Below are 25,906 nucleotides of genomic sequence, written 5' to 3'. Positions count from 1 at the left end.
CTGCAGCCGCCCTGCTTCCTCAATACTACCTGTCCCTCTACATATCTTTGTATCGTCTGCAAACTTAGCAACAGTGCCTTCAGTTCCTTCCTCCAAATCGTTAATGTATATTGTGAAAAGTTGTGGTCCCAGCACTGACCCCTGAGGCACACCACTAGCCACCAGCTGTCATCCTGAAAAATAATCCTTTATCCCCACTCTCTACCTTCTGCCAGTCAGTCAATCCTCTATCCATACCAGGATCTTACCCTTAACACTTAACTTATTTAACAGTCTCCTATGTGGCACCTTGTCAAAGGCCTTCTGGAAATCTAAATAAATCACGTCCACCCGTTCTCCTTTATCTAACTTCCTTGTTACCACCTAAAAGAACAGATTTGTCAGACATGACCTCCTCTTGACAAAGCCATACTGACTCAGTCCTACTTTATCATGCACTTCCAAGTACTCTGCGATCTCATCTTTAATAATGAACTCTAAAATCTTCCCAATGACCGAAGTCAGGCTAAATGGCCTATAATTGCCCGTCTGCTGCCTCACTCCCATCTTAAACAGCAGTGTTACATTAGCTACTTTCCAGTCCTCTGGGACCCTCCCTGCCTCCAGTGATTCCTGAAAGATCACCACCAATGCCTCCGCAATTTCCTCAGCTATCTCTTTTAGAACCCTGGGTGTAGTTAATCCGGTCCAGGTGATTTGTCCACCTTCAGACCTTTCAGTTTCCCCAGAACCTTCTCCTTCGTGATGGCCACTACACTCACCTGTGCCCCCTGACCCTCCTGGAGCTCTGGCATCCCACTGGTGTCTTCCACCCTGGAGACGGATACAAAGTAACTATTCAGTTGCTCTGCCATTGCTTTGTTTCCTATTATTACTTCTCCAGCCTCATTGTCCAGTGGTCCAATGGCTATTTTTGCCTCTCTCACCTTTTATATATTAAAAAAACTCTTCTTTTATATTACTAGTCTCCCCGCAGGAGGTGAATTTGGGTAGTAGCGAGTGCCCCAAAATGTTGCTCAGATGTTCCTGTTGGAAATGAGACAAATGTCATCCATTGCGTGTATGTGTGTGTGTGTTCGGGGAAGGGGGGGGGGGGGCACCTTCTCATTCTTCCTTTCTGATTTGAGTCCAACAGGTTTATTTGGAATCACGAGCTTTCAGAGCGCTGCTCAGGTGAATGGAGATTAGTTCACACTCACCTGATGAAGGGGCAGCGCTCCGAAAGTTTGTGATTCCAAATAAACCATGTTGGGCTTTAACCTGGTGTTGTGAGACTTCTTACTGTGCCCCACCCCAGTCCAACGCTGGCATCTCCACATCATTTCTGATTTGTAACAGTGGGGAAGTAAAACAGTGCAGTGGGAGCTCTGATGACATTGCAGATGTGTGGATTCTTGCTCCAGCTGCAAGGCTGGTGGGAGCGGTGCGCGTGCTCGATGGCGGGGGGGAGGGCGCGCGTGCGCGTTCCCGGAGGCGCGGGCACAGGTTGCTGCTGGGGTGGGAGGGTCAATACAGGCAAAAAAAACCCCAGAGCAAATGCCAAGGTGCGAAGCCAGTGTGTGTGTGTGAGAGAGTCTTATGCAAAGCGTGTGCAGAAAGTTCAGCAGCAACAGATTCCCGAGTGCAGCCCCTCACCTGGGGGGGAACTGAGGGAGGACAACAGGGTCCCCCATCCAGGGAGAGGACAACAAGGTCCCCCATCCAGGGGAGGACAACAGGGTCCCCATCCAGGGGAGGACAACAGGGTCCCCTCCCTCCCCCCCCCCAGGGGGGCTGTGGAGTTTTGGGGAGGTGTTTTTTTTGTTAGTTGAACTCACACATGCTGCATCCCCTCGCCTGTGGAGCCAGCCCCCGGGGGCGAAGATGAATGAAGAGGCTGCGAGCCCCTCAGGCGGTGCCGGGGGGAGAGGGCGACAGAAGGACAAGCTCCCACCCATAGTGACAGCCTCACTGGCGCCAGCCACAGCACCCGCGGTATGTTCCTTGTGTTTTTATTTTTAAAATTGTTCCATAATATTGAGTTCACTCACTCACTTAAGTAGTTTGGACCAGTGTGATTGTCACGAGACTGGGGGGGGGCGGGGGGATGGCTGTTTTGGAAACTCTCCCAAATGGCACTGTTTGCCTTTTTGTTTCAAAATCTGGAATTGTTTGTTTTAAAATCACTCTTCAATATGACCAATTTATGGAATGAAAGGCAGAAACGGCAATGCATTTGATGCTCCGGGTTGCCACCTCTTCCCCCCCCCCCCCCAAGAACCAACCCCCTGAGCTGCCACTGGCTCCTTCACTCATACCTTGTGCCACCTTCACTCATACCTTGTGCCACCTCCACTCTTTTGACACTTTACCAAACTTTCAGACTCTTGAGGGCAAAGTAATTCACCACAAAAAATCGATTTGGAAATTGCTGCACGTAAAGTTATGAGAGATTGCTTGTCAGTTTTGATTTTAAGCTTTCCTGAGATAGTGTCACTTAAAAAATAGTCCATTTGATGTTAAATCTGCTTTCAATTACAGTCTGCCTCATCCTCAGATACTGCAAAAAGGGTTGAAAAATTAATTTGCAACTTGTTGGCCAGACTTTGAATGAACCTTAAAGTCTACAATTTTGATTGAAATTATTAATGTCACATGCATTAGGATACAGTGAAAAGTATTGTTTCTTGTGCACTATACGGACAAAATGTACTGTTCATAGAGTATATTGGGGAGAAGGAAAGGAGAGGGTATGGAATTTGTAAATGTTAACTGGTGTTTAATGCTGTAACATGTGAGCAGAGTTTATATTCATGCAATAATGGCACATCTTGTGAATATTTTCAATATGAGGTAGAATTTTAACAAATGGATAATTTGATCTACAAACAGCAATTTGCGTAATATTTTACTGAAAAGGTGTAAGTTTATTTTCAATGCTGAAATATTTGTCTGCTAATCTCTGGAGAGTTGACCAGTTGTGTGATCATGTTTGAAACAGCTAAGTAAAATGTTGCATTGCAATAATATGACAAATTGAGCTGAAGTTTGTAGGATTGACATAGCAGGCTACAAGATGAAGGAATGTAAAATCACTGGCAACATCGCACCCCTCTCTGGTGAGCTCAATGCATTCTATGCCCGTTTTGAGCAAGAGGTCAAGAGACTATGCCCTCCACCCCAGAAGCCTCGGACGAACCTGTATCTGAGGTCACCATTGCAGACGTCAGAGCAGTCATCTCGAAAATCAACCCACGGAAAGTGACTGGCCCGGATGGGATACCCGGACGAGCACTCAGATCCTGCGTGGATCAGCTGGCAGGAGTATTTGCAGACATCTTCAACCTCTCTTTACAACAGTCTGAGGTTTCTATCTACTTCAAGAAGATGACCATAATCCCGGTACCAAAGAAAAGCCAGGCAGCATGACTTAATGACTATCTTCCGGTGGCGTTGACATCCATCATTATGAAGTGCTTCGAAAGGTTAGTCATGGCACGAATCAATTCCAGCCTCCCAGATTGCCTGAATCCACTACAGTTCGCCTACTGCCGCACCAGGTTCACAGCAGACGCCATCTCTCTGGCCCTGCACTCAACCCTTGAACACCTTGACAACAAAGACACCTATGCCAGACTCTTATTTATCAGCCTTCAACACCATTATTCCCACGAAACTCATCTCCAAACTCTGTGGCCTGGGGCTCGGCTCCTCCCTCTGCAACTGGCTCCTGAACTTCCTAACTCTCAGATTGAAATCAGTAAGGAACAACACCTCCATGATCATTCCCAACACCAGTACCCCACAAGACTGTGTCCTCAGCCCCTTACTATACTCCTTATACATCTATGACTCTGTGGCCAAATTCCCCTCCAACTTGATTTTCAAGTTTGCTGATGACACCACCGTAGTGGGTCAGATCTCAAACAATGACGAGACGAAGTACAGGAAAGAGATAAAGAGTCGGATGAACTGGTGCAATGACAATAATTTCTCCCTCAATGTCAACAAAACAAAGGAGATAGTCAGCGACTTCAGGAAGCATAGTGGAGGACATGCCCCTGACAACATCATTGGGGACAGAGTAGAACTGATCAAGAGCTTCAGGTTTTTAGCTGTCTAGATCACCAGCAACATGTCCCTGCCCCTCTTATGCCGACACTATAGTTAAGAAAGCCCACCAACGCCTCTACTTTCTCAGAAGACTAAGGAAATTTGGCATGTCCGCTACAACTCTCACCAACCTTTATAGATGCACCATAGAAAGCATTCTTTCTGGTTGTATCACAGCTTGGTATGGCTCCTGCTCGGTCCAAAACCACAAGAAATTACAGAGGGTCATGAATGAAGCTCAGTCCATCACTCAACCCAGCTTCCCACCCATTGACTCTGTCTACACTTCCTGCTGCCTCGGAAAAGCAGCCAGCATAATCAAAGACCTCACGCACTCCAGACATTCTCTCTTCCACCCTCTTCCGTTGGGAAAAAGATACACAAGTCGGAGGACACATACTGACCGAGTCAAGAACAGCTTCTTCCCTGCTGCTTTCAGACTTTTGAATGGACCTACCTCGTAGTAAATTGATCTTTCTCAACACCTTAGCTATGACTATAACACTACATTCTGCACTCTCTCCTTTCCTTCTCTATGTAAGGTATGCTTTGTATAACATGCAATAAACAATACTTTTCACTGTATACTATTAAATGTGACAAATCAAATCAAAAATTATCAGTTAACACTTTTTTGGTGACTAACTTTTAAATGCATACCAATCAGCAATTACACAGAAGGTTCCCTTTCGAATTACAGTTTAATAGAACTACTTGCATTTATATAGTAAGAAAAGCAAAACACAGCAGATGCTGGAAATCTGAAATAAAAACAGTGCTGGTAAATCTCAGTAGGTGTGGCAGCATCTGTGGAGAGTGAAATCGCTCTGTAGAAGAGTCATACGGACTTGAAACATTAACACCGTTTCTCTCTCCACAGATGCTGCCAGACCAGCTGAGTTTTTTCAGCATTTTCTGCATTTATATAGTGCCTATAACAGAGTAAAACATTCCAATGTGTTTCATGAGAGCTTAATCAGGCAAGAATTGATAGTGCCTAACAAATTTGGCTGAATTCTTTGAGCATGTAACTAAGTATATGGATGAGGGTAGTGCAGTTGATGTAGTTTACATGGATTTCAGCAAAGCCTTTGACCAAGTCCCACATGGGAGACTTATTAAGAAGGTTAATGCACATGGAATACAGAGTGATCTGGTGAGGTGGATTCATAATTGGCTTACCGGTAGGAGACAGAGGATGGTGACAGATGGCTGTTTTAGCGACTGGAGGCCAGTGACCAGTGGCGTACCATAGGGATCCATGATGGGCCCCCTATTGTTAGTCATCTATGCCATTTATATAAATGACAATGTGGGGGGTAAGATCAGTAAGTTTGCCAATGATACAAAGATTGGCCGGATGGTTAACAGTGAGGTTGAGTGTCTTGAGTTGAAGAAAGGTACAGATGAGATGGTGAAATGGGCGGATAAGTGGCAGATAGAATTTAACACTGAAAAGTGTGAGATGATGCACTTTGGAAGGAATAATTTGACAAGGAAGTATACTATGAAAGGTCTGACACTGGGAAGTTCCGAAGAACAAAGGGACTTTGGCGTGTTTGTCCATAGATCCCTGAAGGCGGAAAGGCAGTTTAATAGGGTGGTGAAAAAGGCATATGGCACAATCGCCTTTATCAATCGGGGTATAGATTACAAAAGCAGAGAGGTCATGATGAAGTTGTATAGAACTTTGGTGAGGCCACAGCTGGAGTACTGTGTGCAGTTCTGGTCGCCACATTATAGGAAGGATGTGAATGTACTGGAGAGGGTTCAGAGGAGATTCACCAGGACGTTGCCTGGGATGGATCATGGGTTGGGTTGTTTTCTTATTTTCTCTGGAGCAGAGAAGACTGAAGGGTGATCTGATTGAGGTGTTCAAGATTATGCGGAGCATGGACACAGTGGATAGGGAGCAGTTGTTCCCCTTAGTTGAAGGGTCAGTTACGAGGAGACACAAGTTAAAAGTGAGGGGTGGGAGGTTTACGGGGGATTTGAGGAAAAACCTTTTTACTCACAAGGTTGTGGCGGTCTGGAATGCGCTGCCTGGGAGGGTGGTGGAGGCGGATGCCTCGCATCCTCTAAAAAGTACCTGGATGAGTACTTGGCACACCATAACATTTGAGGCTGGGCGAAGTGCTGACAAGTGGGATTAGGTGCGGCCTTTCATGCATCGGTGCAGACTCGATGGGCTGAAGGGCATCTGCTGCACTGTAGGATTCTATGAAGAGCTAGGTTTTAAGCATTGTCTTAAAGGAGGATTGAGAGGTGGGGAGAGACGTGGGTTTAACAAGGGAATTTCGCAACTTAAGAGTTTTCATAGGTGATGGCACATCTGCCAATGTTAAGTAAAGGAAGTGGGTAATTAATGTGAAGAGATCAGAATTTGAGGAACTGTTTTTGGGAAGCAAGCTGCAGACATAGACAGATGTCAGGCCATGGAGAAAAAGATCCGAATTCTGAAATCTGTCTGTCTGTGGAAGGCGGCCTTCATGACACACGACAGCGCAGAGTCGCTGAGCAGAAACTGATAGCCAGGTTCCACACACATGAGGACGGCCTAAACCGGGATGTTGGATTTATGTCACATTATCAGTAACCCCCACAGCTTTCCCCCTGGTCTTGCAGAATCTCACTAGCTGTTCTGTCTGGAGACAATACACATCTCTTTAACCTGTGTTGAATGCTCCCTCCACCCACATTGTCTGTACCTTTAAGACCTGGCTGGCTGTAGAGATTCGCATTCTAATTAGTATTCTGTAACTTGATTTCTGTGTCTCTGTGCACTGTTTGAGAGCACATTTCCACTCCATCTGACGAAGGAGCAGTGCTCCGAAAGCTTATGGTATTTGCTACCAAATAAACCTGTTGGACTTTAACCTGGTGTTGTGAGACTTACTGTGTTTACCCCAGTCCAACGCCAGCATCTCCACATCGTGGATCAGGAGCCAGTGAAGGCTAGCAAGTACATAGTGGTTAGCACTACTACTCACAGCTCCATGGACCCGGGTTCAATTCCGGCCTTGGGTGACTGTGTGTGTGGAGTTTGCACATTCTCCATGTGTCTGCGTGAGTTTCCTCCCTCTCACTTTGGCAGCCAGCATAATTAAGGATCCCATACACCCTTGACATTCTCTCTTCCACTTTCTTCCATTGGGAAAAAGATACAAAAGTCTGAGGTCACATACCAACCGACTCGAGAACAGCTTCTTTCCCGCTGCCGTCGAATATTTGAATGGACCTACCTTGCGTTAAATTGATCTTTCTCTACACCCTAGCTATGACTGTAACACTACATTCTGCACACTCTCGTTTCCTTCTCTATGAATGGCATGCTCTGTCTGTATAGCGCGCAAGAAACAATACTTTTCACATGTGACAATAAATCAAATCAAAGATGTGCGGGTTAGGTTGATTGGCATTCTAAATTGCCCTTTAGTGTCAGGGGGATTAGTGGGGTAAATACGTGGGATTATAGGGATAGGGCCTGGATGGGATTGTTGTCAGGCTCAATGGGCTGACTGGCCTCCTTCTGCACTGTAGTGATTCTGTGATGGGAACCTGGCGCAAGTTAGGACACAGACATCTGATTTAGATAACCTAAGTTTACAAAGCATGGAAAACAGTTGAGCAGTTAAGAGGGTGTTGGAAAAATGGATTTTGGAGGTAATATGGACTGCAGCACGGTGGCACAGTGGTTAACAATGCTGCCTCACAGCACCAGGGACCCGGGTTCAATTCTGGCCTCGGGTGTCTGTGTGGAGTTTGCACGTTCTCCCTGTGCCCGTGTGAGTTTTCTCCGGGTGCTCGGTTTTCCTCCCACAGTCCAAAGATGTGCAGGTTAGGTTGATTGGCCATGCTAAATTGCCCCTTAGTGTCGGGGGGACTAGCTAGAGTAAATGCATGGGGTTCTGGGGATAAGGCCTGGGTGGGATTGTGGTTGGTCCAGACTTGCTGGGCTGGATGGCCGCCTTCTCCACTCTAGGATTCTATGATTCTACTTGCATGACAGGCAGGTAGGATGCTTTTAACTGGTTTTGGCCCTAACAAGATGAGGACAAGATCATGAAAAGACCAGAAGTCGCGTCTCACTGCCTCAGTTTACACCACAACTTGCTATACTGAGCTTCTCAAGGCCACTTGAGATAAACAGAGACTGTGAGTAGCCGAGAGCACTGATGTTATCGGAGATGTCTATTGAACAGTTATTGAGTGAAATGTTTGAGAAAGATTGAATGAAGAACGGTTGCCCATCAGATTGTCATTAACATTATGGCTGGAACTCTACCACCCCGCCCGCCACGGAATCGGTGCAGGCAAGGGTCTGACAGCGGAAATCTCCGTTGACCTCGGGCAGTAATTTCCGGTCTAGCCCAAGCGCAACCGTAAAATCCTGCCCGATGTTGTTTTCTGAACCTGTATGACTTGCTCAACCAGACAATGTGTCATTCTTATATAACTGTAGGATAATGTCAGTGCACACTGCTCAGACATAGTGACGCATTGAGGTACTCAGGAGAAGAACAGAAAGTATTAAGGAAACTATGACTTCTCACCTTGCTGCTACTAGTTGTTAGTTACAAAAAATTGATGTTTTCTTTCTTCAACTAATGCTCTGATTCTTAATTGCACTCTTCAAGTGATATGGGCCTAGGTTACTGTCAGAGTTACAACTTGGCAATCTAGCGTCTGGTGTCCATGCAATGATGGGAAGTGATTTACCTTCCAACTTGGACTCGGTAACAGGAATAGGTGAGTGATGTATGCCACTACACAAATAACATTTCTGGTGCCCAGCTTCGTGGCCTCTTCAGATCAGATGATAGCAAATTGGAGAGAAGTTGCATGTGCTTTAGATTTTTGATTCCTTTTCGATTATCTCCGCTCATAGCAGAATGCTCAGAACCTCTCCTTAAACGAAGATATTCACTTGGGGCCCACCCAGAAGGAATATTCCAATGTTGCAGTAAGTATTCCAGTCACACATTTAAATAGAAAAACGGAATCACAATTGACATTTTGATTTTTCTTTTCGCAGAGCAATTTAATTTTAAATACCTTTACTGTTCTTGTTCTCTCCCACAATTAGCGGCTCATTATTTTTCAGAAAATATGAACATTTCGTTAAAAAGCTTTAATATGATAGATTAATTTAAAATCGTAGGGAAGTAAAAATGCCTCACTCTAAATCTTAATTGATTATTTGGGGTGAAATTGGAAATTCAATCCCAGAAGTGGAATCAAGGAATATTAGTGCTGAGACTTTTTATAGTAATGTGACAAACTTGTGGCACTCCCTGTTTGTTGGTTCTGCATGTATTTCTCTTTGGGGAATGTGACTGCAGACAACAGGAAATTTGTAAAATGGCTGCTGTAATGCAGCAGTGTAGGCCATGGTCCAAGCTGCCAGCAGGAGAAGATCAGACGGATAGTCCTCAATGTAACTTCTGAGAAGAGAGTGGGAAGAGATTCATGCCAGAGTCTTAGGATGTTCATATAACATTGAGTAATCTCACCAGAGTTGTCAAGAATCTTCCCTCATGACCTCATTTACTGTCTCCTCACACCTGCAACATTTGTAGAGCCGCTAAGCACAACACTCCCTTAACCCTCCTATAATCAGTGCACAGCAATCTATGCTTTGACAAAGGGTCGTCCGGACTCGAAACGTCAGCTCTTTTCTCTCCTTACAGATGCTACCAGACCTGCTGAGATCTTCCAGCGTTTTCCCTTTTGGTTTCAGATTCCAGCATCCGCAGTAATTTGCTTTGAATCTACTGCTTTCTCCTCTGCCTGTCGCACTCTGCACCTCCCTATCTCAACATTATCTCATGTTGCACACACCATTCAAGCTACACTATTCAACCATAACTGGCACCTTCTCAAAATGACTGCACAAGGGTGCCACTAACACAATTCCTTATTTCTTAAAGGTAAACATCATGCATATTGGAACATGATGCAATAGATGTACTATTAGGGTGCTTGGTACTGTAAGGGTTAATGTAGCACTAGGGAAACAGTACTGCCCACATTATGATGGAGGGTTAATCACATGGGAGTAGAAGAGTCTAGTAGTGAGTCTGGTAGAAGTTAGCACCTTGTCAGGTGTATATATGTATATAGTGTGTGTCATTAAAGTTATTGTTCAATCATACAAACCTGTGGACCTCTTCATGAGGCAACATGCAACATTATAACAATAGACAGCAACCCCCCAGAGAAAGCAAGAATCCTTATGCTTTGTGTATAGCTCTGTTTAAAAAAGGAGGTAGACAAAAGGCGGGTAACTATAGGCCGGTTAGCTTAGATTCAAGCATTTTTCCTGCTACAGAAGTTAGCATCAAGGAAGAAATAGCGAGACATCTGGATATAAATTGTCCCATTGGTAAGACGCAGCATGGGTTCATGAAGGGCAGGTCATGTTTGACTAATTTGGTGGAATTCTTTGAGAACATTACATGTACAGTGGACAATGGGGAACCTGTGGATATGGTGTATCTGGATTTCCAGAAGGCATTTGACAAGGTGCCGCAACAAAGACTGCTACATAAGATAAAGGTGCACGGTGTTACGGATAATGTATTAGCATGGACAGAGGATTGGTTAACTAACAGAAAGCAAAGAGTGGGGGTAAATGGGTGTTTTTCTGGTTGGCGATCAGTGACTAGTGGTGTGCCTCAGGGATCAGTGTTGGGACCGCAATTGTTTACGATTTACATGGATGATTTGGAGTTGGGGACCAAGTGTAGTGTGGCAGAGCAAAGTGTGCAGAGGATGCTGAAAGTCTGCAAAGGGATATAGATAGTCTAAGTGAGTGGGCGAGGGTCTGGCAGTTGGAGTACAATGTTGGTAAATGTGAGGTCATCCATTTTGGTAGGAATAACAGCAAAATGGACTATTATTTAAATGGTAAAAAATTGCAGTATGCTGCTGTGCAGAGGGACCTGGGTGTCCTTGTGCAGGAATCTCAAGGAGTTGGTTTGCAGGTGCAGCAGGTAATTAAGAAGGCAAATGGAATTTTGTCCTTCATTGCTAGAGGGATGGAGTTTAAAAACAGCGAGGTTATGTTGCAGCTGTATAAGGTGCTGGTGATGCCACACCTGGAATACTATGTACAGTTTTGGTCTCCTTACTTGAGAAAGGATATACTGGCACTGGAGGAGGTGCAGAGGAGATTCACGAGGTTGATTCCAGAGTTGAAAGGGTTGGCTTATGAGGAGAAACTGAGTAGACTGGGGCTATACTCATTGGAATTCAGAAGAATGAGAGGAGATCTTATAGAAACATATAAGCTTATGAAGGGAATAGATAAGATAGAAGCAGGGAAGTTGTTTCCACTGGCAGATGAAACTAGAACTAGGAGGCATAGCCTCAAAATAAGGGAGAGCAGATTTAGGACTGAGTTGAGGAGGAACTTCTTCACACAAAGGGTTGTGAATCTGTGGAATTCCCTGCCCAGTGAAGCAGTTGAGGCTACCTCATTGAATGTTTTTAAGGCAAGGATAGATAAATTTTTGAACAGTAAAGGAATTAAGGGTTATGGTGAGCAGGCGGGTAAGTGGAGCTGAGTCCATGAAAAGATCAGCCATGATCTTATTGAATGGCGGAGCAGGCTTGAGGGGCCAGATGACCTACTCCTGCTCCTAGTTCTTATGTTCTTATGAACAACTATGGAGCAGCCTGAACCATTATAGTGGTGAAACATTAATGGTACTCCCCCATCCATTGCCTTATTTTGGATCCTTAGTTGCCCATTGCACCCAGTTATATGGCCAAGCTTGCAAAAAAAATGACTTTTGATATTCATTGGCTGAAAATCACTGACTACATTTTAAAAGGACTAAAACAGCTGAGTCAGCTGATTTGTAATTTCTGCACAGATTCCGAACTATCTCAAGTCTTGAAAGTTCTTAATTAAATGATCATGGATATCCATCCCTTGAATGGACATGCTGATACAAAAGCATTTGTGGTATTCACATCACCTATTGTCTGCACTTACCAAAACTGAAAATCCAGACCAAAACTCATTCCAGACCCCGTGTCTCCGGGCTCAACACTTAACAAAGCAAGCACGGGGATACCCCGGTTCATAAGTGGGTGTGAATAGCCACCGTGCATTTCCCATTGAGTAGCAATATCTTCTAACTTGTAATCATCAATGGAAATAATAATCATGTAATCACATGATCAAAACTGGCTTCAGATAACAAATCTGATTTACTCCACAAATCGGGGAGGAACAAGACTGCCTGGAAGCTAAGAGAAGAGTAGCCCTTTGTGGACCGTCTCTCCACACGTCATGTAAGCTTGAACCCTCTCTGCCATTTGACTATCCATGTGCAAGAGATAGAGATTTATTTTTAAAAAATCAACCTAGCAGCTGCTGTCTCTGGAAGGCAAGATACATTGACCTCCAACTTCTTTGAGCCTTGACACTAAATTCTGAGGAACCACCAAGTAAACCTACAAAACTCTTAAATCTTTAACTTTTATTGGACTCAAAAGCCTGTTCAAGCTATCCTCACACTCTGACTCATTGGCGTGTGTATGCGCATGAGAAGTTGGAGCATTTCTTTTATTATTTTACTTAGATCGGGTTATTTAAAATAAACATTATTCTTTTGAAAAACTCAAATAAAACCTGTCTCTTTGTGTCTTTTATAGTCACAGCACTTAAACAGTTAAACACTCACCAAATTGACAAGCATCCTTATAGGAAAAGACTTGTGGTTAAATGAGAGTGGGAAAAGAGGGGATCTATTCTATCTCTCCTCACCTGATCGTATCATGCTTAAAGGACAGGAACTGAGCAATTCAATTGCTGGGCCATCCTGTTTTGTGTTCTTTTGTATTTAGAATATAAATGTGTCAAAACCTGCTGAAATAAAGGTGAGTAGCCTGTAAACATCTTCCCCCTCAGCATGCACGGACACATGGAGCGCATATATTTTTGTTGGACTGTCTGGAAGTGAGGTATGGCTTTGTTAATAAGATACTTCATCCTGTTGTCTTAGGGATATGAAAAGCTGGCAACACAAACACTTTAACTTGCGTCATTGCGGCTGTCTCTTTTGTGAGCTGTTTGATAAGTATCCTTTGTAGCTGTAACACAATATGTTGATGTAGCGTTCCAGAATCTGATTTAAAACAGGCTTTCTCGCAGTTTCTCCCTCAACCTATTTCATTTCCACGATTTGAGAAATATTGAAGTGCGCAAAAGCCACTTTTACCAGCAGGTGAAAATTATTATGCTCTTAATGTTGCCCGTATTCGCCGGAGTAAAGTTATTCCACGATTAGTACTTTCAGAGAAACAATCAATCCATCTTTGTCATAGAACGTTGAGTAAGATGCATGGCATTGGGAAATAATGGCCTTGGGAATCCCGGGAGATTTGCGCCATTGGAACGCTGCATCAATGTCGCAGAGCCTGATTAAAGGTGAAAAAACAGGCGTACATCACTTTAACCGCTCAATTATTTCTTGAGGTTTTTGTGCCACTCCACCACTTCCTTCACCAGTTCAACAGCTGATTATCATTAAAGTCAGTGCCGCGATCGAGTTTATGAATTTAAGTGACTGGGATTGATCGCCACTGTTGTTGATTGGCACTGGTATTAACAGGAATCAAAGCAGGGCCATATTTAAGAGGCAGTGTTGCTCCTCGTACAGATCCCAATTCTGAATCTCTCTGTTCAGAGCAATGAAAGCCCTCATTTTTTAAAGTTTTATTTAATTCAAATAAAAGAAAATCTGGAATCAAAAGTCTAATGACCGTGAAACCATTGTCGATTGTTGTAAAGACCCATCTGGTTCGCTAATGTCCTTTAGGGAAGGAAATCTGCCATCCTTACCTGGTCTGGCCTACATTTGACTCCAGACCCACAGCAGTGTGGTTGATTCTTAACTGCCCTCTGAAATGGCCAAGTGAGACACTTTGTTCAAGGGCAACTAGGGATGGGCAACAAATGCTGGCCTTGCCACTGATGTCTGCATCCCATGAAATAAATCTTTATGCATACTTCTGCGTAATACTGTGATCAAGAGAAGTTGTGCAATTGCAAACAATATGAAATGGTTGATTTTTTCCTGCATTACCTTTTGAAACCACCATCTGATGTCAGTCACAGGTGATATACAGCATCTTAAAATCTACAGAGTGCAGCCACAGCCAGTATGAAAGTTCCAGAAAAGGTCTTTTTTTTGGTTCTTATAGCAATATTTTTAGGTAACCGTTATATTTTTATGCATTGGCTTAATGGTATATAACTAGGATTGCCAGTACTGATTGGATCCTGGAGATTTGGTCACATGACGTATACTGCAGTCTTCAAATGTGATTTTGTTTACTCAATGCCTTGACAACTGCTCTCTCGTCGGGAGACGAGGTGACAAATGGTGTTTTTTGAGGTTGCGAATGCTCAGATTGGTCTTGACAAACTGCTCACTGCCTCAGCACAATATAATTGTGACGTGATGTCAACCCAGTAAACCACAGTATCTTCGCGATAAGGGCAGGCACCTGCTGATGTTTTTAAAATTCATTTGCAAGGGTAGTGGTGTGTTTTTTTAAAACATAATGAAATCGCGCTGCTGCCAGCGCAAGGGGCTTTCGCTGGTCGCGTTTAGATAGCGACGGACACTGAGACCAAGGTGGGAAAGGTACATCATGGCCTGGCTACCGATCTGAACAAAATCTGTTTAGTTTTATAAACCATCCGACTACAGGAGGCTGTGGGGCAGGGCTGAACAAAGTAGCGGTCAAAGATGAATATTAAAATTAGCTGTTGCTTTCCTTCAGATAGAAGACCTGTTGGGATTTAAAATAGGCAGGAAGGTATGTAAACTCAACAACCTTAATAAAAATGTATAACAACATATTAGCAGCATTGAGGTTGTGTTTACTGCATCCAAAATAAAGTTGAAGTACTTGCTGCACCTGACCTGTGGAAAGTGCAATCACATGACTGTTCAATAACCTTTCCACACTGCTGCAGTTACACATATGACACTTCACCCCTAGGTCACCTGCAGTACTCAGGAGATCCATTGCCTATTGCGACTTTTAATCAATCCTAGATGGTTGGCAACCGTAACAAAACATGCACCGTGTTTGTGTTATATAGTATTCAAGCTCCCGTATATAATTGTTTTTTTCAAAATTATTCCAGCTATCATTCAAAATCTATTGTTTTGCTCTTGATTTTGTTAAAAAGAGGTCAATGTGTTTACCCACTCCAATGAGATTTCTCCGGGGTACCATCCTTGTTCTATCTTGGGCATTTGCTATGCCCACACAGAGGGAGGTTGGGACAAGTCCACAAGGGAGCCTGTGAATGGTTAGTGTGAGTCATCAGGAACATGGAATATAGAATCAAGGTTACAATATGGAAGGAGACTATTTGGTCTGTTGTTTCCTTGTGGCACTCTGCAAAAACAATTAAGATATACTCACCCCCCCCCCCCCCCCCCGCCCCTGTCTTGCTATCCCTCTTGCTCCCCATTTTTAAAATCTTCAATTCCCTTTTGAAACCTTTCACTTTATTTAAGCAGCGCATTCCAGATCCTAAGGAGGAACTGACAAAAATCGACTGGAAGCAGAGCCTAATGGGAAAGACAGTAGAACAGCAATGGCAGGAGTTTCTGGGAGTAATTGAGGACACAGTGCAGAGGTTCATCCCAAACAAAAGAAAGGTTATCAGAGGGGGGATTAGGCAGCCATGGCTGACAAAGGAAGTCAGGGAATGCATCAAGGCAAAAGAGAGAGCCTATAATGTGGCAAAGAGTAGTGGGAAGTCAGAAGATTGGGAAGGCTATAAAAACAAACAGAGGATAACAAAGAGAGAAATAAGGAAGGAGAGGATCAAATATGAAGGTAGGCTAGCCAGTAACATTAGGAATGATAGTAAAAGTTTCTTTAAATACATTAAAAACAAACGGGAGGCAAAAGTAGACATTGGGCCGCTCCAAAATGACGCTGGTAATCTAGTGATGGGAGACAAGGAAATAGCTGAGGAACTTAATAAGTACTTTGCGTCAGTCTTCACAGTAGAAGACATGAGTAATATCCCAACAATTCAGGAAAGTCAGGGGGCAGAGTTGAATATGGTTGCCATCACAAAGGAGAAAGTGCTAGAGAAACTAAAAGGTCTGAAAATTGATAAATCTCCGGGCCCAGATGGGCTACATCCTAGAGTTCTAAAGGAGATAGCTGAAGAAATAGTGGAGGCGTTAGTTATGATCTTTCAAAAGTCACTGGAGTCAGGGAAAGTCCCAGAGGATTGGAAAATCGCTGTTGTAACCCCACTGTTCAAGAAGGGAACAAGAAAAAAGATGGAAAATTATAGGCCAATTAGCCTAACCTCAGTTGTTGGCAAAATTCTAGAATCCATCGTTAAGGATGAGATTTCTAAATTCTTGGAAGTGCAGGGTCGGATTAAGACAAGTCAGCATGGATTTAGTAAGGGGAGGTCGTGCCTGACAAACCTGTTAGAGTTCTTTGAAGAGATAACAAATAGGTTAGACCAAGGAGAGCCAATGGATGTTATCTATCTTGACTTCCAAAAGGCCTTTGACAAGGTGCCTCACGGGAGACTGCTGAGTAAAATAAGGGCCCATGGTATTCGAGGCAAGGTACTAACATGGATTGACGATTGGCTGTCAGACAGAAGGCAGAGAGTTGGGATAAAAGGTTCTTTCTCAGAATGGCAACCGGTGACAAGTGGTGTCCCGCAGGGTTCAGTGTTGGGGCCACAGCTGTTCTCTTTATATATTAACGATCTAGATGACGGGACTGGGAGCATTCTGGCCAAGTTTGCCGATGATACAAAGATAGGTGGAGGGGCAGGTAGTATTGAGGAGGTGGGGAGGCTGCAGAAAGATTTAGACAGTTTAGGAGAGTGGTCCAAGAAGTGGCTGATGAAATTCAACGTGGGCAAGTGCGAGGTTGTACACTTTGGAAAAAAGAATAGAGGCATGGACTATTTTCTAAACGGTGACAAAATTCATAATGCTAAAGTGCAAAGGGACTTGGGAGTCCTAGTCCAGGATTCTCTAAAGGTAAACTTGCAGGTTGAGTCCGTAATTAAGAAAGCAAATGTAATGTTGTCATTTATCTCAAGAGGCTTGGAATACAAAAGCAGGGATGTACTTCTGAGGCTTTATAAAGCACTGGTTAGGCCCCATTTGGAGTACTGTGAGCAATTTTGGGCCCCACACCTCAGGAAGGACATACTGGCACTGGAGCGGGTCCAGCGGAGATTCACACGGATGATCCCAGGAATGGTAGGCCTGACATACGATGAACGTCTGAGGATCGTGGGATTATATTCATTGGAGTTTAGGAGGTTGAGGGGAGATCTGATAGAAACTTACAAGATAATGAACGGCTTAGATAGGATGGACGTAGGGAAGTTGTTTCCATTAACAGGGGAGACTAGGACGCGGGGGCACAGCCTTAGAATAAAAGGGAGTCACTTTAGAACAGAGATGAGGAGAAATTTCTTCAGCCAGAGAGTGGTGGGTCTGTGGAATTCATTGCCACAGAGGGCTGTGGAGGCCGAGACGTTGAGCGTCTTCAAGACAGAAATTGATAAATTCTTGATTTCTCGAGGAATTAAGGGCTATGGGGAGAGAGCGGGTAAATGGAGTTGAAATCAACCATGATTGAATGGTGGAGTGGACTCGATGGGCCGAATGGCCTTACTTCCGCTCCTATGTCTTATGGTCTTATGGTCTTATGGTCTAACCACTTGTCAAAAAATAGATTATCATCCTTTCGCTGTTGGATGTTTTTGCCAGTCGCTTTATATCCGTGTCCTCTGGTTCTCAACCTTTCCACCAATGGAAATAATTTCTCTCTGTCTACTCTGCCTAAACCCCTTGTTATTTTGAATACCTTGATTAAACCTTTCAAACTCCTCTAAGGAGAACAACCCCAGCTTTGACCCACATCACTAAAGTCCCTCATCCCTGAAACCATTCTCGTAATTTTTTTCTGTACCCTCCCTGAAGCCTTCATATTTTTCCTAAAGTGCAGTGTCTGGAATGGGACACACTGTTCCAGTTGCAACCAAACCAGTTTTTTATGAAAGATCATGATATTATCTTTGCTTTTGCACTCTTATGCTTTCATTTATGAAGCCCGTGATCCTATATGTCTTCTTGACCACTTCTTAAAAAAAAATTACATTCTCAGTTCCAAAGTCAATGCACAGAGTGGATAGTGAAAGCCCTTAATTCATCTCTTTACTTGTTGCAAAAACCAATTCAAATTGAATCCAATTCATGATCTCCACAAGAGAGCCATACTGGATTTAAGCTGATAAGAACAGGCATTGCACCTGCTCTTGGGCTTGATCCTACACTTGATCTTAGCCAAACTTGACCACTGAGTCAACCTGCAATATCATGTTCAATGATATGTGCATTTACCCCCAGGTCTCTCTACTTCTGTACCCCATTTAGAATTGTACTCTTTTTATTGTCCCTTGCTGCCAAAATGGATCATTTTAATTTTTTCATAAATATAAATTTTGTCTGTCTAACCCACCAGCCTGTCTATTGACTCTTGAAGTTTCTCACTATCCTCCTCACTGCTCATGATACTTTCAAGTTTTGTGCCATCTGCACATTCTGAAGTATGCCCTCTACATACAGGTCTAGGTCATTAATACAGATCAGGAAAAGCAGTGGGACTGATGCTGTCCTCCGTGAAACTGCAATGTACGTAAAAATATGAGAACATCAGTAATAGAGTCAGAGTTGGCCATTTGGCCCCCTGAAACTAATGTTATTCAATAAGATCATGGCTGATCTAATTGTGGCTTTAACTCGACTTTCCTGCCTGCCGCCAAAATTCTTGATTCCCACATAGATCAAAAATATACCTAACTCAGCCTTGAATATATTCAATGACTCAGCCTCCGCTGCTCTCTAGGGTAGAACATTCCAAAGATTAAGGACTCTATTCTAAGAATAAGCTGAGTGAATCTTTTTCTCATGCAATTATCTCCTTTCTTAAATAAGGAGACCAAAATTGTACACAGTACTCTAGGTGTGTTCTTGTGTGTGGTCTTATCAACTTCTGCAGAACTGCAGCAAGACATCTTTTACATTTCATTCCCCCCCCCCCCCCATTTGCAATAAAGGTCAACATTCCATTTGCTTTCTTAATTGCATACTGTAATTGCAAACCACCTTCTAACCCCAAAACAATTGTACACTGCTGCTACTCTATTTCCAGTCGCTCAACCAACTTTGCAGTGCTGCCACTGCCCGTTATATTCCATTAGTTTCAACCTTGCTGGGAAGACTACTATGTGGCACTTAAGTCCACATTCACCGTATCAACTGCGTTATCCTCATCAACTCTTTCTATTATTTCATCAGAAAAATTCAATCATTATTTAATCACAATTTGTCTTTCAGAAAATCTGTGCCAACTCTCCTCAAATAATCCATACATGTCCAATTGCCTGTTAATTTGGTCCCAGATTATTGTATCTAAAAGTTTTCCCTCTGCCAGGTTTCAATTGGTTGGGTTTATCTTTACACCCTTTTTTTCAATAAGAATGTAATATTTACAATTCACGAGTCCTCTGGGACCACTCTTGTATCTAAGGGGGATTGGGAGATTATGGTCAGTGATCCTGTAATATTCATCTTTGCTTTCCTCAGTTTGTGTAGATGCATCCCATCCAGTTCTGGTGACTTACCAGTTTGAGGCACAACTGGGCTTTCCAATTTCTCCTGTTTACCCATTTTAGCTCATCAGGTATGTCAGCTACTTCCACTCCCACTATGTTTTTGGTAAGATCTTCTTCCTTGATAAAGACAAATTCTGAGTACTCATTTGGGACCTCAGCCTTGTCCTAAGCCTCCCTGCGTGGATCCCTAATTGACCCCTTCCTTCCTCTTTTATGCTTTTACTATTGATATACCTATAAAAGACTCCTGGGTTTTCTTTTATGTTAGCTGGCAATCTCTTCTCATGCTATTCCTTGCACCTCCTGTTTCCTTTTTTTACTTCCCTTTTGAACATTTTATATTTAGTTTGGTTTTCCTTTGTACTATCAACCTGCTATTTGTCATATGCACCATTTCCTATTTCTATCGCTTTTGCCATCTATGGCGCTCCTCGTGAAAACGTACCTCGACTGTGCCTGATCCATTTCTTCTTTCAAGGCAGTCCATTGTTCTGTTCTGTTATCAAATCTTTGATTACAGTTTACCTGGGTCAGATCCATTCTCAGCCTACTGGAATTGGCTTTCCTCTAATTAAATAGTTTAATGCTAGATTGTTTCTTGTCCTTTTCCACAGCTAAACCCTGTGACAGGATGAGCATTGTTTGCACTTTATCCATCTGACCCACTTCATTCCATAGATCCAGATCCAACAATGCCTCCTCCTCTGTTGGGCAAAAGAAATCTTCCTGAATGCACTTCAGAAATCATCCCTCTTCTCTGCCCTTTACAGTATTACTATCCTAGTGCACATTAGGATAATTACAGACCCTCGTTAGCATTATTCCATAGCATTTGGTGAGTTATGCCCTATGATAAGTGTGATAGATGAGACCAATTTGTGGGACATGCAGTTTTATAGCTACTGGCATTGAAGTGACAGAACAATTTCCTTTCTTGTTCTCAGAAACATTTGAGCACATCATGCTTAGGGAGGTGGTGACCTAGTGGTCACAGGACTTTTTTGATTTGATTTATTATTGTTATATGTATTGGGATACTGTGAAAAGTATTGTTTGTTGTGCGCTATACAGACAAAACATACTGTTCATAGAGAAGGAAAGGAGAGGGTGCAGGATGTAGTGTTACAGTCATAGCTAAAGTGTAAAGAAAGATCAATTTAATATAAGGTAAGTCCATTCAAAAGTCTTCTAGTATTTCAGAGGACCAGCTCAATGCTCTGGGGACCCAGGTTTGACTCCACCATGACAAATGGTAAAATTTGAATTCAATATAAAATATCTGGAATTAAAAGTCCACTGATGACCATGAATGGAACAATTCTGCTGGTCTTGTTGAAGGGAGGCAAAGAGGCACCAAAATCCGATTTTGAACTTTTAGCAGCTTTATCTCCGCCATCAACCAGAAGCATCTAATGCCCTTCCGAGAAGGAACTCCTTACCTGGTCTGGCCTATATGTGACTCTAAATCCACAGCAACACCATTGACTCTTAGCTCCTAGCAAGCCCCTCAGATGAAAGGCAATTAGGCATGGGCAGTAAATGCTGGCCGAGATAGCGACACCCTTGTCCTGTGAAGAAAAGAAATCTTGATTCAATTTAGCATTCTGATTGTGTTGTACAGTCACCGATTCTGACTTCTCTCACAGTCTATAGGTTTTCAAAACCCTAGTACATATAAACAACCCACACTTACCTTCATTTATCCAGTATCCTTTAGGCATTGCCTTTCTTGTTGGTGTCTCTACATATAACAAATACTGGAACTTTTTAACTGATTGTTCCATGGAACATGTTTACAATGATGACAGAACAAAAAGGCTCTTATGAATCCTTGGTTTGGATTTTGGCTGTAATCTCATTTTCTGTCATTCATTATTTTAAGTAACAGTCCTTTAAATATTGCTGAAAGACATGCAGGCAGCATAAGAGGTGTGATAATTTGGTTGTGATTTTTTTGAGTCGTATAATTACATTGTATTTTGTGCCAGATTTGATCTTTACACTTCATTCTGCATTGCAACATTTTTTATTGTTTTGTGTCCTCAGATAGTCCACAACAAAATGTGAGGATTAGTTTCTTGTGTAATTTGAATTAATTTTAATAAAGCTTGTGTTACCAATTATTAATATACACTTTATGGGCTCATTGTTTAAGGACTTGTTTTAACCAGGCTTCTTCTGCTCGTCTTGTTGCAGGGAGGCGAGAGAGGCCCCAAAATCCAATTTCCAACTTTTAACAGCTTTATCTCCACCATCACGCAGAAGCAGGAAGGCATTGGTTCCCCCACAAGAGTTGTCTTCGCAAATGCCAGACACGGTAATCGAATGTCTGCTCTGGACCGAATGTTGATTACTGCTTGTTGTGAGGTTGTCTTCAAATGTGCTTTTATCTGTTTGGCAGCATTTTGTAAATACTTCCAGCTCAATTTTGAAATCTTCTTTTTTTCAAATTGTGTAGTTTGTTTTTCTTTTGGGGTCTCCTTTTGTATTTCACACTGTGCCCCCAGGTAAGGCAAGTGGATGACGTGTTCTTGGAACTCTGTTGATGGTACTTTTGAACTTGCATTATCCTTTCAGAGGCCTTAAAATGGGAGCTATGTCGTTCAGGAGTGATCACAGGCCATTCGGTCCATCTTTAAGGGCGGTGGAAATCTGGAAAACTCTTCTCCCAAAATGCTATTGAGGCACAGTCAATTTGAAAATTTTAAAACTGAAATTGTTAGACTCTTTATTTCTGTTGGGCCCAGGTATCAGGATTACAGAACCAAGGTGGGTCGATGGAGTTAAGATACAGGTCAGCCATGATCTCACTGAATCGAACAGGCTTATGGGGTTGAATGTCTTCCTCCTGTTCCACTGTATCCAATGTTGAGAAGTCAAGAGGAACTGTAATAAATAAAACTTGCCTTCTCATAGTGCAGTGCATTAGTGTTCTAGCCTCGATGAACTGCACCTATTTAACTTTATTTATGAAGTAAAATTTGAATGATTGCTTCAAGAACGGAAAGATAGTGGGAGGATGTATTGGCAGTGTGCTCAGTGTACATGAGAAATGTACATTTGAAGTATGGACTGCGAATTTGTTATGTGGAAAAATATTTGCAGGAAGTGATTTGTGTGCGAACAATGAGCATGAGAAGTTCATTCAGCCCCTTGAGCTTGCTCCGCCATTTAATAAGATAATGGCTGATCTGATGGTAACCTCAAATCTGCATCCCGCCTGCCACCCCCGCCACCCCACCCCCCGCTCCCGATAACCAATCACTTATGTGCAAATCAAACATTTTTGAATCTTTCTATTAAATTTCTAGAGGCATTACACATACTGGGGCGAATTTTACCATCTCGCCCGACGTGGGAATTGGAACGGGCGAGGGGCGGACCATGGAAGGGTCCATTGACCTCTGGCCCAATTTTGGGGTGAGCGAGGCTGGAAAATCCCACCCACTAAGTCAGGACCAAATTACAATAACTCCTCAAAGGCCGGTGTTTCTTCACAAGGTTTCCTTTATTTACAAACTCAATGCCACCCCTGAGAGTGCTTCAGGTACAAAGTCAGAATCCGGAGTTTGCGTTGCCCTGACACTCCATAATATATATGTAGGTGAGACTCCCTGATTGGGCAGGCAATCATTAACTCCATCAGGGAGCTCATACTCCAAGAGGCCAACCTCATGGGTCTCGTTGAGGTCATTACACAAGTGAAACCTTTGTGCAATGCTAGACTGAAGGACAAAGGATAATTGGACTAGGGACTGTGGATGTAATTTATTCCCAATTTTATTGTCCTATGTTGTGTCTTTACTATAGTTTAATCTTATAATTTAATAGCAACATCTACTTGTAATTTGTGTACTAGAGAAGTAAATGTTTCGGGAGCACAGGGATTTCTCTGCAATATATAGACTAAAAAGCTGAGAGATCCATTTAAAAGTGGGGCACCTACAGTACCTTTCAGAAGAGTGTATTTACAGCGTAACAAGCTTAGATAAGTGGTTCTCATGAGAAGTGAATGTAAGAACTTAATACCACAATGAAAACAATATGCAAAAGAGAGAATGGAACATAAAGAGCGTGAGGGACACAGAAAGTGATGGAGGGAAAGCAGAAATTTACAGGGAATCTAATCCTTAACTGAATTTGGCTCATGTAGTGAAGCCAGTGTTTCATTTTAAACCTGGAAGACATCCCATTTTTAATATAGCTGCATTTCGCTAATTTACTTGATGTGCAGAAGATGTAAAAGTCTTGGAATGTTATCATGAAAGCATTCCAGCTTCAGATTTTTAGAATACGATGGTCTTGGAGTCCGGATTTGGGTGTAGCATGCTTCTGGAAGAAGTATTTGTGTGAGCCATTTGCATAAGAGGCATAAAACTCAGGCCAGTTTTTATGCTGCAATTTAAAACATTATTCAAGTAGTCTCATCAAGTAGCTGCAGGCTTCCAGAAAACCACTTCATGACAATAGGTTGCCTTTGTGTGGAGCCTTATCATAAGAAAATGTCCCAAAATGTTTTACAAAGTGTAGGGAAAAAATATAAAAGGAAGTTTACAAAAGGCAGCGAGATCTGCCAGGTGAAAGGCACAAAGGCTTGATTTAAAAGATGAGTCTTGAGACAGTCTTGAAGGGTAGAGAAAACGGCACGGTGGCACAGTGGTTAGCACTGCTGCCTCATAGCGCCAGAGACCCGAGTTTGATTCCCGGCTTGGGTCACTGTCTATGCGGAGTCTGCATGTTCTCCCCGTGTCTGCGTGGTTTCCCCCGGGTGCTCTGGTTCCCTCCCACAGTCCAAAAGACATGCTGATTAGGTGCATTGTCCATGCTAAATTCTCCCTCAGTGTACCCGAACAGGCGCCGGAGTGTAAGCCCACTTGTGACCCTAATAAATAAAAGAAGTGGAGTGGATTGGGAGAAGTGTTTCCACAGAGTAGGACCAAAGTGGTTGGCCGGGACGATGGGTGGAGAACGGGATCAACACCTGAGGACTGATAGTGAAGGATGGGATGCCAGGAGTCCATGTTGGTCGGCAAAGAGAGGAGCAAATCAACAGGCAGCTGAATTTTCAATAAGTTGGAGTTTATTGAGGATGGGAGGCCAGGAAAGAGGACAATGATGAAATTGAAAGAATTTAAACCCACGAGAATGGGTGGCTTTGGGGGAGGGTGGGCAGCTAAATGAAGCAAATTTGAGATTGTGACTGCAGTTCAGTTAACTTGTGCCCACCTCTGTGTTTAACAGAGGCATATGTGAATGCTTGTGAGTAACATACTTACCAAAGCTAGAGTTTAATTAGAGCAGGAGGTGGGAAGTGATGCCCGTAATTAACGTCCTTGGGAGATATTAATGAGTTCCTTTTCAATTAATTTAGCTTTAAATTTATCTTGCCCAGCTTGGGTTTTGACTGGCACAAGAGCTGGCCAGGGAAACGGAGGTAGGTTTCAGCTGCAATTGGGTAGGTGGGTATTTAAATCTATCATTGCCTGTTCTGAATAAAAGCTCATTTATTACAGTTGATCTCTCAGTTTGCTCTGGCAATTGCTAGCAGAGTCCTTGTGTGGATACAGCTCTTTCTAAACTTTTGGAGGCTTTCAAACTGCTAAAACCAGGTTGTTGGATGTGTTTCACAGCACATCAGAAGAGGAAACTTATTGCCACCCACAGCAACAATGACGGCCGCGGTGAGATCTGGACATGTGCAGGAGGGATGTGGACAGGAAGCTTTACAGATGTATTTACTGAGGAAACGGGCATGGAGTCTACGGAAATAGGCAAACCGGTAGGGAGGTCATGGAACCTTTACAGATTAAAGGGGAGGAGGTGCTTGCTGTCTTGAGGCAAATCAGAGTGGATAAATCCCCAGGACCGGACAGGGTATTCCCACGGACCTTGAGGGAGGCTAGTGTTGAACTTGCAGGGGCCCTGGCAGATATATTTAAAATGTCAGTATTCACGGGGGAGGTGCCGGATGATTGGAGGGAGGCTCATGTTGTTCTGTTGTTTAAAAAAGGTTCCAAAAGAAATCCGGGAAATTATAGGCCAGTAAGTTTGACGTCGGTGGTGGGCAAGTTATTGGAAGGTGTGATAAGGGATAGGATCTACAAA

General features: G+C 43.1%; 1 protein-coding gene across 1 annotated transcript in view; it reads left to right on the top strand.

Moving 5' to 3' along the window:
* The first annotated feature begins 1,841 nt into the window (after positions 1 to 1,841).
* Positions 1,842 to 25,906, top strand: part of hectd2 (HECT domain containing 2) — a 117,446-nt gene continuing 93,381 nt past the window's right edge. Inside the window, exons 1-2 of the mRNA XM_078222919.1 lie at positions 1,842 to 1,974; positions 21,998 to 22,118. Of these exons, the coding sequence (XP_078079045.1) occupies positions 1,864 to 1,974; positions 21,998 to 22,118 (232 nt within the window). The 5' untranslated portion in view covers positions 1,842 to 1,863. The remainder of the gene's footprint in view (positions 1,975 to 21,997; positions 22,119 to 25,906) is intronic.

This window comes from Mustelus asterias, chromosome 11 (assembly GCF_964213995.1).
Source record: "Mustelus asterias chromosome 11, sMusAst1.hap1.1, whole genome shotgun sequence".
In the NCBI taxonomy this organism is placed as follows: Eukaryota; Metazoa; Chordata; class Chondrichthyes; order Carcharhiniformes; family Triakidae; genus Mustelus; species Mustelus asterias.
The sequence above is the reverse complement of the archived record's forward strand: the minus strand, read 5'-3'. Positions and strand labels throughout refer to the sequence as shown.